The sequence below is a fragment of the Rhinatrema bivittatum genome, chromosome 1 (assembly GCF_901001135.1).
Source record: "Rhinatrema bivittatum chromosome 1, aRhiBiv1.1, whole genome shotgun sequence".
In the NCBI taxonomy this organism is placed as follows: domain Eukaryota; kingdom Metazoa; phylum Chordata; class Amphibia; order Gymnophiona; family Rhinatrematidae; genus Rhinatrema; species Rhinatrema bivittatum.
Genome location: NC_042615.1, coordinates 500840674 through 500853484, shown reverse-complemented (window position 1 = coordinate 500853484; position 12811 = coordinate 500840674). Strand labels below are relative to the sequence as shown.

Sequence of the window (12811 nt, the reverse complement as noted above, 5' to 3'; positions counted from 1 at the left end):
TAAATGCTCTTCAGTCTTCCCCTTCTCACAGAGATCTAGAGATTGATTCAAGAAACTTTATTGATATGACAGTTTGAACATGTGTTGCCAAAGTAATATCTCTCCGGGTGACAGGCCTGCATTTCAAGAAAGGGAAGCTTCAGAATTCCACATCCAACTCTGATCTGAAAAAACATAAGCTCTTGAGAAAAAGGCAGAATTCTGCAGTCTTACTACCTAACCACTTGCAGACCAGCCAAGTGCCTCAATAAGGGTTCATGGACACTTATTCTTGATGTCTAAAAATTCTGGGGTTTGTAGTCCTGCAATCTGTGCAGGCAAAAACAAGCCCTCAGATCCCACAATAATTATGAGGTGGGCATGGCTTAAGAGTCTGTGATGACTTGGAGTTAGTTATGAGATTTCTTTGGTTCTTGAAAGGAATCTCTGCATGCCTTACTGGAGGTCTCAGATTCAGCAGATATGAACTGTCTCTCTCTGGAGACACAAAACACTATGGCTGAGTTAACAGAATGACTGCATGCATGTAGAAGTAGCTAGGAGGGCAATGGTAAAAATGAAATCTTTAAAAACAGTTATGAATGTTTAACTTCTCTAAGACATTTGTTTTCTTTACTAAATGAATATAAACCTATGCAGCAAACCAACTATAGTGTTTTTGTTTTATTTTATTCATATCTTTTTTTGAAAACCAGTTCTTAGATCTGGGGATGGGAAAAAGTTCTCACTCTTGGCCTGCCATAATGTCATCAGCACTTCTGACATCACAGCCTTTTTTTTTGTTTTTTTGCCATACTATCAAGCAAAGAGTGTGCACAAGCTGGTTACATTTTTTTCTGTTTTGGCTAAACATATTTCTTTATTGGATGTCAAACATTACAAGAAAATTCCTTGACATAAGTTACCCTCTCGAAGGTGGGCACTCTAGTTTGGCACAGTTTTCCCCAGTTTGAGGTGGGATTTTAAAATCATACAGAGTTGGGGACAGGGAATGGGAGGTGGTTGACAAAGCAAGAGAGACCCCCCTTTTAACTGAAAGCTGTCATACATTGCCTCTAAAAACCCATTCGCTTTCTACCTCTAGTGTGGATACAAATTTATATTTTAGAGAATACATTTTTTTAAATCCTAGCCTGAGCTGAGACCTCCTTCCCAACCCCTATGTTTTAAATGCTAACTACAAATGTAATCAAACTAATTTCCATTGGTATGTTAGGATGTCTCCTTACTACTAGCCTGGGTGCAATGCAGCTGATGCTGGCTGACTTCAACAGCTGAAAAGCTAGCACCTATTCTGGGAGCTCTCTCTCTTACTGCCACTGCAGTCTGGGAGTTTATAGACGGTAGAGTGCCAAAGAAACGCCCTAGGTGTGGGAGGTCAGAGTTAAGATTCCAGGCCTTGCAAGAATGAGCACCTTGCAAGCCTACTTGCTCATTTAATTCCTCTCATTTACTTCCTCTTGGATGCGTCCTGCTGGCTGACTATGGAGCGATACTGACGCTGCCTGAAGCAATATGGAAAGGAATGATGGTCAATGAGGGGGGAGGAGGCATGAAAAATTGGAAGAAGGAGCGTCACTAGCTACATGGGGCCCGCACCCTGATTTTTAGTGACACTATCCCAAATTAATGGCCATCTGTAAGGTAGGGTGAATAAAGGTGAAAACTCTAGGTCCCAAACTTTGACATCATGTTGGCAAGCGCTCTCTGCCCCCACCCCCCACCCCCACCACAACTAGCTTCATTCTTTTCCTAAACCCTCACCCCTCAACCACCAGCATGATCCTGTTCTCCCTCCTTTCCGCCAACAGGAGTGCTTCTTACCTGCATCTGCCTCTGCCAACGTCAGTCTGATGTCTGAACCGCACAGAGCCCTGCAATTTTGTGGGACACACGGCATGGCACCTTCAGATTGAAGCTGACAGAGGAAGAGGCAGACACAATGCTGTCCTTCTACTAGTAGGAGGGAGGGGGAAAGAACTGTATCAAGGGGGAGGAGGAGGGAAATTGTTAGGGGGAAGATCCTCTTCAGGGTTGAGGAGATGAGAGGATTGCACTAAAGGAGGGAAAGAAGAAGAAGAGTCCTAAATCTCTTAAGGATGTAGCGACACCTCTGATTTGGATACCACAAATCCTTGCATTCAACATTATAAGAAAACAGGATGAGGAAAGAGAAAAGTTTGACATATCTTGCTATGTCTTCATCTAAAGAGCTGTCTTGCTGTTCCTTTACCTGCAGAGGTCCCTTGCTTTACTTCCTTTGGAGATATCTCCTGATATTTCTCCATTTGGTAGGAGTCTCATGCTATATTATCATCTGTAAGGGTCTCATACTGCACCCTCTTTTGGTGCTTTCAGTTCTTATGGTCAAGGACTCAAGGAACTAGGAAACCAGTGAAAGAAGCAGTAATGGTTCAAGACACCGAGCTGTCATGCAGTCATTTTGGGTGAGAATCCCAGCCCTGGGAATGGAAGATGAGACAGAGAAGTTACCACCAGAAGATGATGTTTTTTTGGTGCTATTGGCAAAGAGAGCAATAGTGGGAAGAAACAGAAGAGTTTTTGGCTCCTTCTCTCAACGTCGCCAGTCAGCAGGGATAAAGCTAAGGATATTCCAATCCAGAGGAACCAGCACACCAGAGAGCCAGGAATCCCACAGGACCAGGAGCACATCGTCCCAGTGCTGCCACAGCATAACCCACAGCATCAGCGCTGCCAAGGTGGTGATGATGCGCATGGGTGTTTTGACCAGCGGGAAGATGCATGCACACACGGCAGAAAAGCAGACCAGGAGGATGGTGATGACGGCAAAGAGGAGTTTCATCATTTTGTTGTGGAGCAGGTCAGCACTAGATGGTGCCTCTGGGCCGACATTCTGCTGCAGTTCGAGCTTGGAGATGCGGGTCTGGAAGGACTCCAGCACCTCCTGTCAGGGACAAAAAGCAAAGAAGGGCAGGGAGAAATCAGAGGCCTCTCCAGGGGTCAAACTGCACTAGTCTATAGAAAGGACTAATATCATGCGATTATTTGTTGTAGAAACATAGGCAACCTCTTGGTTCCTGGTCGATAGAGTGTGGCGCTGAAACTATGTTAACAATAATGACAATAAAAAGTATTTACAAGTTGAAACATTGGAAACTTCAGGGAAAGCTTGGCCTGGATCGAGCAGAGCTGTGTTCGGGAAACACTGAGATGGGGTTGGACTACCTTCTCAAAATGGCCCTGGAAACAGTCCTATTGGGCCACTCTTCTGCCCTTCTTCCTTCCACCTCCTAACTGCCTGCCGCCACCGCTCCTTGAGCCCTAGCCTCCTCCCTCCCCAAAACACACACTCCTTGGGTCTTCCCTCCAATTGACGTCTGCCCTGCCATGTCTTCGGGGCTCCTCCCCAGCTCCAGCTATCAGTCTCTTCCTCCTCTTACTACTCCAGTGCCACTGGTCTCCTGGCCTGACTCCAGACATGACGCAGTCTTCTGCTCAGTGTGGCTCACAGATCCAAGGCATCTTCATGCTGCCCATCCACTCCCACTCAGCTCTGCCCTCGGAAGCACTGCCTCTTAGCACTCGGTCATCCCACCCAGGAAAGGCAGAGCATTCAGCAGCAGGCAGAGAGAACTAGCTGACCGGCAGCTGAGGGATACTGTGAAAGTATGCACTTCTGATTCCTGCATCTGCTCCGCCTCCCTTCACCGTGAACGTCTTTTTAGAAAGCCTGCGGGGAGGGTGAGAGGAGCTGCAGTGGGACCCATGAGCACAAATGCACTACTAGCCGTGAACTCCCTCTACCTGCTGATAGCTGTGCTGAATTCCACCACCTGACCCAGGACTGGGATTATTGCTTTTTTGCTCACTCTATGTACCTGTGCCATTTGGTCATTCTGACAGCTTTTGGTTCCTGTGTTTACCTCATTTTTATTAGCCAGCTTTCTGAGTGTAGAGAAGGTTTATGATATTGCTATGTATATCTATATATTGCTCCTAATAACTTTTGAATTCTAACAGTAATGTGCTTTTTTGGATCCATGCATATGTGCCTACCACAGAGGTGCACATGCATGCATTCTGAAAAGTAGGCTGTATTAGTTCTGGGTGGAGCTTCTTGTTTGTTCCTTTTTGTTCCAAATGAATGCACCACCCTAATGAAAATTTGGTAATAACCTTTGTTAAAAAAAAAAAAAAAAAAGATGGGTACAAGGGAAGGCTGGATAATCCAGGTGGCCCATGTGATGTTTTTATGATGGTGAATTCATACAGAATTTATATTCCCTTATATTCCTTTCATTTTATAGGGTTATATATTATGCATATGTCTATTAAAGTGGACTTGCGGAAATGCACTGCTTAACTTGGGATAACAGCATGGAATCTATTTACCTTTTGAAATCCTACAAAGTGCTTGTGACTTGGATTGGCCACTGTTGGAAACAGGATACTGGGCTTGATGGACCTTTGGTCTGACCCAATATGGCAAATCTTATGCTCTTATGAGTTTGTGTGACATTTTTGGCAAATCTATAAGCTCACTGGATTGACACTTCAGTTTATCTCCATGGCAATGACAAGTATCCTGTAGTGGCATCCACACATACACCTGAGTTTTCTATATTAGTATTAGTATATTGGTATTACATGGGTTCTCAAGCCAGTCCTTGGGATGCACCCAACCATTCTGGTTTTCAGGCCATCCACAATGAATATGCATGAGAGAGATTTTCATACAGTGGAGCAGTGCATGCAATTCTATCTCATGCATATTCATAGTGGGTATCCTGAATAACTGACTGGCTAGGTGTGTTCTGAGGACTGGATTGAGAAGCACTGCTGTATTATATACTAGAGCTGTATTAGTATACAGATTATTCTATCTATAATGCTGTTAGTATACATGGAACTATACAGAAATGCACAAGTTTACATCAGCCAATTACATTGCATTAATTACATTAGCCAAAAAAAATCCTTCAAAAATTGGAAGAAGGATCCATCTGAAGAAAATAGGATAAAACATAAGCATTGTCAAGTTAAGTGTAAAACATTGCTAAGACAGGCGAAGAGAGAATTTGAAATGAAGTTGGCCATAGAGGCAAAAACTCATAATAAAAACTTTTAAAAATATATCCAAAGCAAGAAACCTGTGAGGGAGTCGGTTGGACCATTAGATGACCGAGGGATTAAAGAGGCTCTTAGGGAAGATAAGGCCATTGCAGAAAGACTAAATGAATTCTTTGCTTCCGTGTTTACTAATGAGGATATTGGGGAGATACCAGTTCTGGAGATGGTTTTCAGGGGTGATGAGTCAGACGAACTGAACCAAATCACTGTGAACCTGGAAGATGTAGTAGGCCAGATTGACAAACTAAAGAGTAGCAAATCACTTGGACTGGATGGTATGCATCCTAGGGTACTGAAGGAACTAAATAATGAAATTTCTGATCTATTAGTTAAAATTTGTAACCTATCATTAAAATCATCCATTGTACCTGAAGACTGGAGGGTGGCCAGTGTAACCCCAATATTTAAAAAAGGCTCCAGGGGCGATCCGGGTAACTATAGACCAGTGAGCCTGACTTCAGTACCGGGAAAAATAGTGGAAACTATTCTCAAGATCAAAATCGTAGAGCATATAGAAAGACATGGTTTAATGGAACACAGTCAACATGGATTTACCCAAGGGAAGTCTTTCATAACAAATCTGGTTCATTTTTTTGAAGGGGTTAATAAACATGTAGATAAAGGTGAACCGGTAGATGTAGTGTATTTGGATTTTCAGAAGGCATTTGACAAAGTCCCTCATGAGAAGCTTCTAAGAAAACTAAAAAGTCATGGGATAGGAGGCAATGTCCTTTCGTGGATTACAAACTGGTTAAAAGACAGGAAACAGAGTAGGATTAAATGGTCAATTTTCTCAGTGGAAAAGGGTAAACAGTGGAGTGCCTCAGGGATCTGTACTTGGACCGGTGCTTTTATATATATATATATATATATATATATATATAATGATCTGGAAAGGAATACGACGAGTGAGGTTATCAAATTTGCGGATGATACAAAATTATTCAGAGTAGTTAAATCACAAGCGGATTGTGATACATTACAGGAGGACCTTGCAAGACTGGAAGATTGGGCATCCAAATGGCAGATGAAATGTAATGTGGACAAGTGCAAGGTGTTGCATATAGGGAAAAATAACCCTTGCTGTAGTTACAAGATGTTAGGTTTCATATTAGGAGCTACCAAACAGGAAAAAGATCTAGGCATCATAGTGGATAATACTTTAAAATCATCATCTCAGTGTGCTGCAGCAGTCAAGAAAGCAAACAGAATGTTAGGAATTATTAGGAAGGGAATGGTTAATAAAACGGAAAATGCCATAATGCCTCTATATCGCTCCATGGTTAGACTGCACCTTGAATTCTGTGTACAATTCTGGTCGCCGCATCTCAAAAAAGATATAGTTGCAATGGAGAAGGTACAGAGAAGGGCAACCAAAATGATAAAGGGGATGGAACAGCTCCCCTATGAGGAAAGACTAAAGAGGTTAGTGCTGTTCAGCTTGGAAATGAGACGGCTGAGGGGGGATATGATAGAGGTCTTTAAGATCATGAGAGGTCTTGAACAAGTAGATGTGAATCGGTTATTTACACTTTCGAATAATAGAAGGACTAGGGGGCATTCCATGAAGTTAGCAAGCAGCACATTTAAGACTAATCGGAGAAAATTATTTTTCACTCAACACATAATAAAGCTCTGGAATTTGTTGCCAGAGGATGTGGTTAGTGCAGTTAGTGTAGCTGGGTTCAAAAAAGATTTGGATAAGTTCTTGGAGAAGTCCATAAACTGCTATTAATCAATTTTACTTAGGGAATAGCCACTGCTATTAATTGCATCAGTAGCATGGGATCTTCTTAGTGTTTGGGTAATTGCCAGGTTCTTGTGGCCTGGTTTGGCCTCTGTTGGAAACAGGATGCTGGGCTTGATGGACCCTTGGTCTGACCCAGCATGGCAATTTCTTATGTTCTTATGTTCTTAATGAAACTGAGCTTAATGTTGCTGTTTTCACAAGAAACACGTGTGTAAAGGTGTCACCAAATTGTCCCTCACATGCATGGGAGATTTCATAGCTGCTGGAAGGGTGAGGTCAGAGAGAGTAGGATGGATCGGTATAATGCTCCCTGACACTTCCCAGTGAGAGGTGCCTTATAAAGGTGTGTTGTTTTTGGTTTTGTTTTTTTACAAAATTAATGAACTTGCTCAGCTTGTGTTCTTTTCCTTCAGCTCCTCTCCTGAGAGAATGGCTGGGACCCACGGGTGGGTTTCATGGGATGGGGGGGGGGGGGGGGGACGACATGGGATATTTTCTTGGGATCCTCAGGAGGATCTTGAGAGTGCAAAGGTCCAAGAAGTGATCTAACAAAAGAGGGGAGCTAGTCCTCATACTCTGTGGAAGATTACCTACTAGTTCTGGAGTGGATTTCTGCTTGGAGTCAGAGTGAGGACTGCCTGGCTGAGATATCGATGTACAGCATTGCTGTGGAAGGAAGTTATCAACAAAGACTCATCTAGAGTTTATTAGGAGGCGTTTCCATTTCTCCTACTAGGAAGGCGTCTGCATCCAGCTTGCAGGTATCACTGGGAAAGTGCCCAGGGAGGATCCCTTGTCCAAAGTGCCTGCTGCCAGCGAATGCAGATTTACCAATGATAATATCTGTCATTTCTTGGATTTTTCTTTCTGAAGTGCAACCTGCTGTGAATGTTCATCTGCATTTTTCAGCAACCCCAACTCCCAAGCTCATATGCTGTTTCTTTTTGTTGTTTCTTACTGAGACTTGGCAGAAGACCTCCCAGACAGCCTAGGACCTTGAAAGAACTTATCTTCACCCCCGTTAGGAACATAATCCTGGAGCATGGTTCAAACTGTGGCCCCAGCACTCCAAAGTGAGCCCCTAAGCCCTACTAACTGGTGGAACAGGGGTTATAAACATAAGGGAAGACACTCTTATCATGAGAAGAGAGCCTCATGGACCTGATAAATACATATAGTCATGCTCCAAAAACTCAGTCCTTGTCAACTAACAGCATTATATTATAATTTTTATCTTGCGATTCTCTGTTGGACTGTATTTAGAACTCATTTTGTCCCTGTATTCCTACTCTGGGTTGGGGGGATGGTATGTATGGTAGAAGTTGAGGGCCCATGATACCCATAAATGATAGTAGGAAAGACTGCCAAACTGACCAAGATGTCTCTGGCTCGCTCAACAGACTGATAGACCGCCTTCTCTTCCAAGCAGGCCAGATCCTGTTTCATGTTCATCGTCTCAGTCTGGTGGAGCTCCAGTAGGTCATTCATTTGTGCCTCCAGTTGCTGGTGTCTTTAGCAAGGGAGAAATAAGAAGAGCCATAGTTACACCATCAAATGGCATGGAAGATGGTCAGCAGAATTTCTTGGGATTTTGGGCTGTTTAGCTTCTGAGTTTTAAACTTTATTGGAGGCCTTTGAATGGAGGATAGGGGCGGGTCTGGAGCAGTGAACTCTGGGCCCAGAATATGACAAAAAATCTGACACTGACTGAGTGACCTCAGGAGTCACATTATTTCCCTGTGCCTCATTTCCAGGCCTCGGCTCTCTCATTGACTCTGTGTATGTGTGACCTTGGGGGAGTCTCTTTATCAAGCCGTATCTCAGTTCTAATCCTCTGATAGTCACTGATTGTGTGTGTGTGTGTGTGTGTGTGATCTTGGGGGAACAACTTTATTTCTTTAGACCTCAGTTCTAATCCCCGGTATTGTGACCAAACAAAAATCACACACATGCCCTCTTTTATATTTAAAAAAAATTAAATATTCTGTTTTGTAAAACAGAAAGAAGACCTAGGAATAAGATTAAGAAAAAGGAACTTGTACGGTTGCTCTAAGATGTATGATGTCGCATCAGTATGCTCACCTGTACTGTTCATCCTGGAATGAGTCCTGAATCAGTCTGTGATCTGCCAGGTATCTTTGTTTCAGATTCTTTTGTTTCTCTTCTAGGTTACTGTGGAACTTCTTCATCTCTGTCAGTTCATCCATTACTGTACTGCCACTGAAACTTACCCATTCTGGGATGCTTATCATGGAAGAGATAGTAGTGTCCCAGGAAGAAGAGATTGGTAGGTTAGCCATGGAGTCTGAGGGCTGGAGCTGGATGTCTGTGGCCATGATGGAAGAGGGGCAGCGTGAAAGGATCTTCTCAGGTGTTAGCTCCTGCTGTTGTTGGCTTTGGAGGAGTGCTGGAATTTCCTGCTTCAGTGCCAGGTTGCCAAGGTGTTTGCTTTGTTCCAGTTCCTGCAGCCTGCATTGGCAGTTCTGTAGGCGGCGTTGGAGCTGCCCAATGATACAGGACACCCTCTGGTTGCGCCTCTCGAAAACCTGCCAGGCCTGGGCTGCCTGGTGTTGATCTGCCATGGCTGCCAGCTGCAGATACTCAGCCTGATTCTCCTCTCGGTTAGCCTGCTCCACCCGCAGCTGCTCAGAGAACTGAAGGATCTTTTGCTTGAAGTGCGCCCGCAGAGCTCTGTTGTTGGCTTGAACCTGATTCAGGTGATCAAGTGTCAGGCTCGTCCCTGTAGATGAAGAAGCAGCCTTGGAAGGGGCATCATGGCTTGATAAGGGCCAGCTATTGCTCTTAATAGAGTCCACCTACATTAACAGAAAGATGCTAGGAGTTAGACTACAGAAACCTATATAAAACCCTGAATACATTACTACCCAATTATTCTCTGGGGGAAAATCTCTTGAACGTTCACTTCAGTTGACTACCTTTAGTATTTTCTGTCATTGTCTTACTTTTTTCTTATATCCATTTAATTGTTCCCTGTTACATGCAAGATTATATGCCTTCTAAGAAGTGTCTCTTAGTGAATTAATAAAGTCATCACACACAATTTAAGTCTGTTGCAGAAATGTGATGTTGGTTTTGGAGGAAGACTTGTGGCCAAGTCTTGGATTTGTCCACCTTCTCAGTGCATTGCACTGTGGGATCTGTGGTGCCTGTTTCTTCCATTTGCAATAAGTACTAAAGATGTCACAATGAACCTAGAAGCTGGAATGTCAAACAGCCAGAACTGGCCTAAAGTATCCCTTCTAAAAATGTGTCCTATCACATCTGTGTCTTTGGAAATATATGGATATAAGTTGGAGATGGGAGGCTCTTATCTTGGTAATCTTTAACCTGCCAGATGTTTCCTGATGCCAAATCATTCTAATGACAAATTGGCAAGAAGAGGTGGTCTTGGAATGTATATTGATGGTGGTGAGTTCAGGCTGAATTGAGAATAGGGAGATTACAGCTCTTTCCCCTTCCTTAAAATGTCCAGGGATCTATAGATATGCAGAGTCATGGTGACATCCTCCCCTTTGAAATAGGTGGGGATGGTGATGAGGATACAGGTAAAGGACCCCCAATATATTTGATCCTGATTCAGATTCAGCAGCCTTGTGGCCGAGAAAGGGTCAACACCAGAGGGCTCGAGGTGGCACCAGGCCCAATTTGAGTTGAAGAAAGCGGTTCTCTTGCTCATGTCTACACCTGGCCAGTCAGAGGCCTGCTCCAAATGCTGTGTTTCTCTAATAAACTATTGTCAAATATTTTCCAGGTGCTGAAATGAGTTGGGGGGGGGGGGGGGGGGCGGGAGGAGGCTCCTTTAAAACTCAGCCTTCTCTCTTTTTAATTAACTTTCCTTTTGCTTTTATATTATATTCCTGGCATTTGGGATCCCACCTTCTTCGTTTACTCATTATGCAGTATTAACCAAGGTGCTTATGTTTCCAGGGTTTAACTTGTCTCTTATAAGTGATTATTGCTTAACTTGCTCCTTTCTTCCTAAAAGTTGTGCTTAATCTAGTATTGGGAGCTGAGGCCTTTTTATCCCAGTAAGTCTGACTACTTGACTGGAGGACTGAATCGTTGCTCCTGAGACCTCAGGAGAAGCCATGGGAGTTGGTGGCCCTAGGGAATGCATGACCTCTTCCCTATCCATCAAGAGTAAGAGGTATTCCATGATGAGCTGCAGCTACAGCTGATTCCTAAGAGGATTACCCTGAAGAATGTAAAGACTCATATGTCTAAGTCCTAGAGACCCTTACCTTTGGATGGGAGACTTGCTTTTGCAGAGGGGCTGCTTCGGATATCTGTGAATTAGGACTCTTTTCTGTGGCATCGGAAGACATTTTTAGCATTCCCTGTAAAAAGCTGGGCCTCCTGGCAAGAGAAACCAAGGAGTGCAAGATAAGATTCTTCTGTTTCTGGGGTGGGGTGGCACTGGGAGACAGCCTACTTTCTGGCTCATCCAATTTGGTGCTGGCTTCAGGCTTGGATTGGTTGGTGAGAGATTCCAGGCTCTCACTTGCTGTGACCTTTGCCTGCCATGTGCTGGAGGAACCATTTGGTGGTGCGGGTGCTGTCTCGGGTCCCATTGCATCAGTTTGTTGGTTATTACCAGAGAGCAGAATAGGTTGGCTGGCAGAGCCAGGAGGTCCCAAGGAGGTGGCTGCACTGGTTGCCCTTTCATTCTCACTGGTAGGGCTCAGATTACTCATTAATCTCCTGCTTAGGGCACCAAGACCTTCAAACTTACATGGCAGGAGCCTGTTCTCCTTGGGACCAATGTGCCAAATGGAGTCTCCTCCCTCACTGCTGTACACTCAGGGGTCTCTGCGATACTCATGCTTCAGAGTAGTGCTGCCAGGCAACAGTAACTGCCCAATAGGAACTAACTGGTGCTGACATCATTAATGCAGATTCCGGTGACAAACCATCGGCACATTGTGATATCACTCGGTGATGCCACAGGTGCCTTCATTCCAGTCCCAGCAGGAAATCGCTGCTGGATTGAGTTCTGGATTGATTCTGCATATATAAACGGGTACATTTTCAGTAAGGAGTCTAACCATGAAGTCAGGTGTGTACCTTTAAGGTCATGCAGAGCAAATCAATTTTCAAACACAAGGTATCCGCATACACTGAATATCAGGTTGTTATGAGGGTACATTTAGGTGAAGTAAAACTGTGGGGGTGGGGTTCAAAGTTAGATGTGTTTTAGACATGGCAGCTATGCGTATAGTTTTTGAAATATAAGGTATGCATGTACATTTCATACATATCCCTGAAACACTCCCCAGAATGCCTCTTTTTAATGTGGTGGGTGAAAATTCACTTACCCACAAATGCCTGACTTACTTGAGGGAACTCTTATAAAAGGCAACAAATGGGCCTATGCAGTAAAGGTTTTCTTTCATTTTGTGTCCATGGGAAAAATGCTTAGTGCATGGGGCCCTTAAGCTTTTGAAAAATTAGCTTGCAGAGTACATTTAGATATAAACATGCAAATATATATTTATAGGGGATAACGTTCAAAACCATCCAAATTGTTGCAAAGTTTGTGGGTAATTTTCCCTTTGAATATTGCCTAGGGAAAAAGGAACCTATACAAATTTGCACCCATTTTTTTGATAGATACTTTTTCCCTGAAAAACAATTCACAGAGATTTGAACATGCAAAACTGCACATTGTGGTTGGCCCTGACCCAACCCCTGCCTCTGATCCCTCCTACATTTCCTGCAGATATACATGAGTGTGTTGTTGATTCCCGTGCCTACTTTTACCCACATACAAGAGTGGGCGATTTTCAGGCAAGGCAAGACAGGATAACCAAGTAAGGGTGGCCAGGCCAGAGAGCCAAGGTGACTCAATGAAGAGACCCTGAAGTATGAAAAGGTTGGGTAGGGCTGAGGTTAGATGTAATCAGTGAGAAGGTAACTAGTAGCGCTATG

At 43.7% G+C, this 12811-nt stretch overlaps 1 protein-coding gene across 2 annotated transcripts; it reads right to left on the bottom strand.

The window, feature by feature from the left end:
• Positions 1-42: 42 nt before the first annotated feature.
• TEX28 (testis expressed 28) lies at positions 43-11691 on the bottom strand. 2 transcript variants are annotated; one of them, XM_029609790.1, is made up of 4 exons: positions 11125-11691; positions 8945-9678; positions 8237-8372; positions 43-164 (listed from the first exon to the last, which is right to left on the bottom strand). In XM_029609790.1, exons 1-4 carry the CDS (start codon positions 11575-11577, stop codon positions 48-50), a joined length of 1440 nt encoding a protein of 479 aa, XP_029465650.1. In that variant the 5' UTR covers positions 11578-11691; the 3' UTR covers positions 43-47. The 2 variants fall into 2 exon arrangements, with proteins under 2 accessions (XP_029465650.1, XP_029465641.1); XM_029609781.1 differs by having other exon boundaries at positions 59-2926.
• Positions 11692-12811: the final 1120 nt, after the last annotated feature.

Excerpts from the sequence above, each read along its gene's own strand:
- TEX28 (XM_029609781.1), bottom strand. The coding sequence starts at position 11,577 with ATGAGTAATCTGAGCCCTACCAGTGAGAATGAAAGGGCAACCAGTGCA. Across the intron at positions 8,373-8,944 it reads TTCCAGGATGAACAGTACAG|ACACCAGCAACTGGAGGCAC; the intron begins GTGAGCATACTG and ends CCCTTGCTAAAG. Across the intron at positions 2,927-8,236 it reads AGCGAGCCAGAGACATCTTG|GAGGTGCTGGAGTCCTTCCA; the intron begins GTCAGTTTGGCA and ends TGTCCCTGACAG.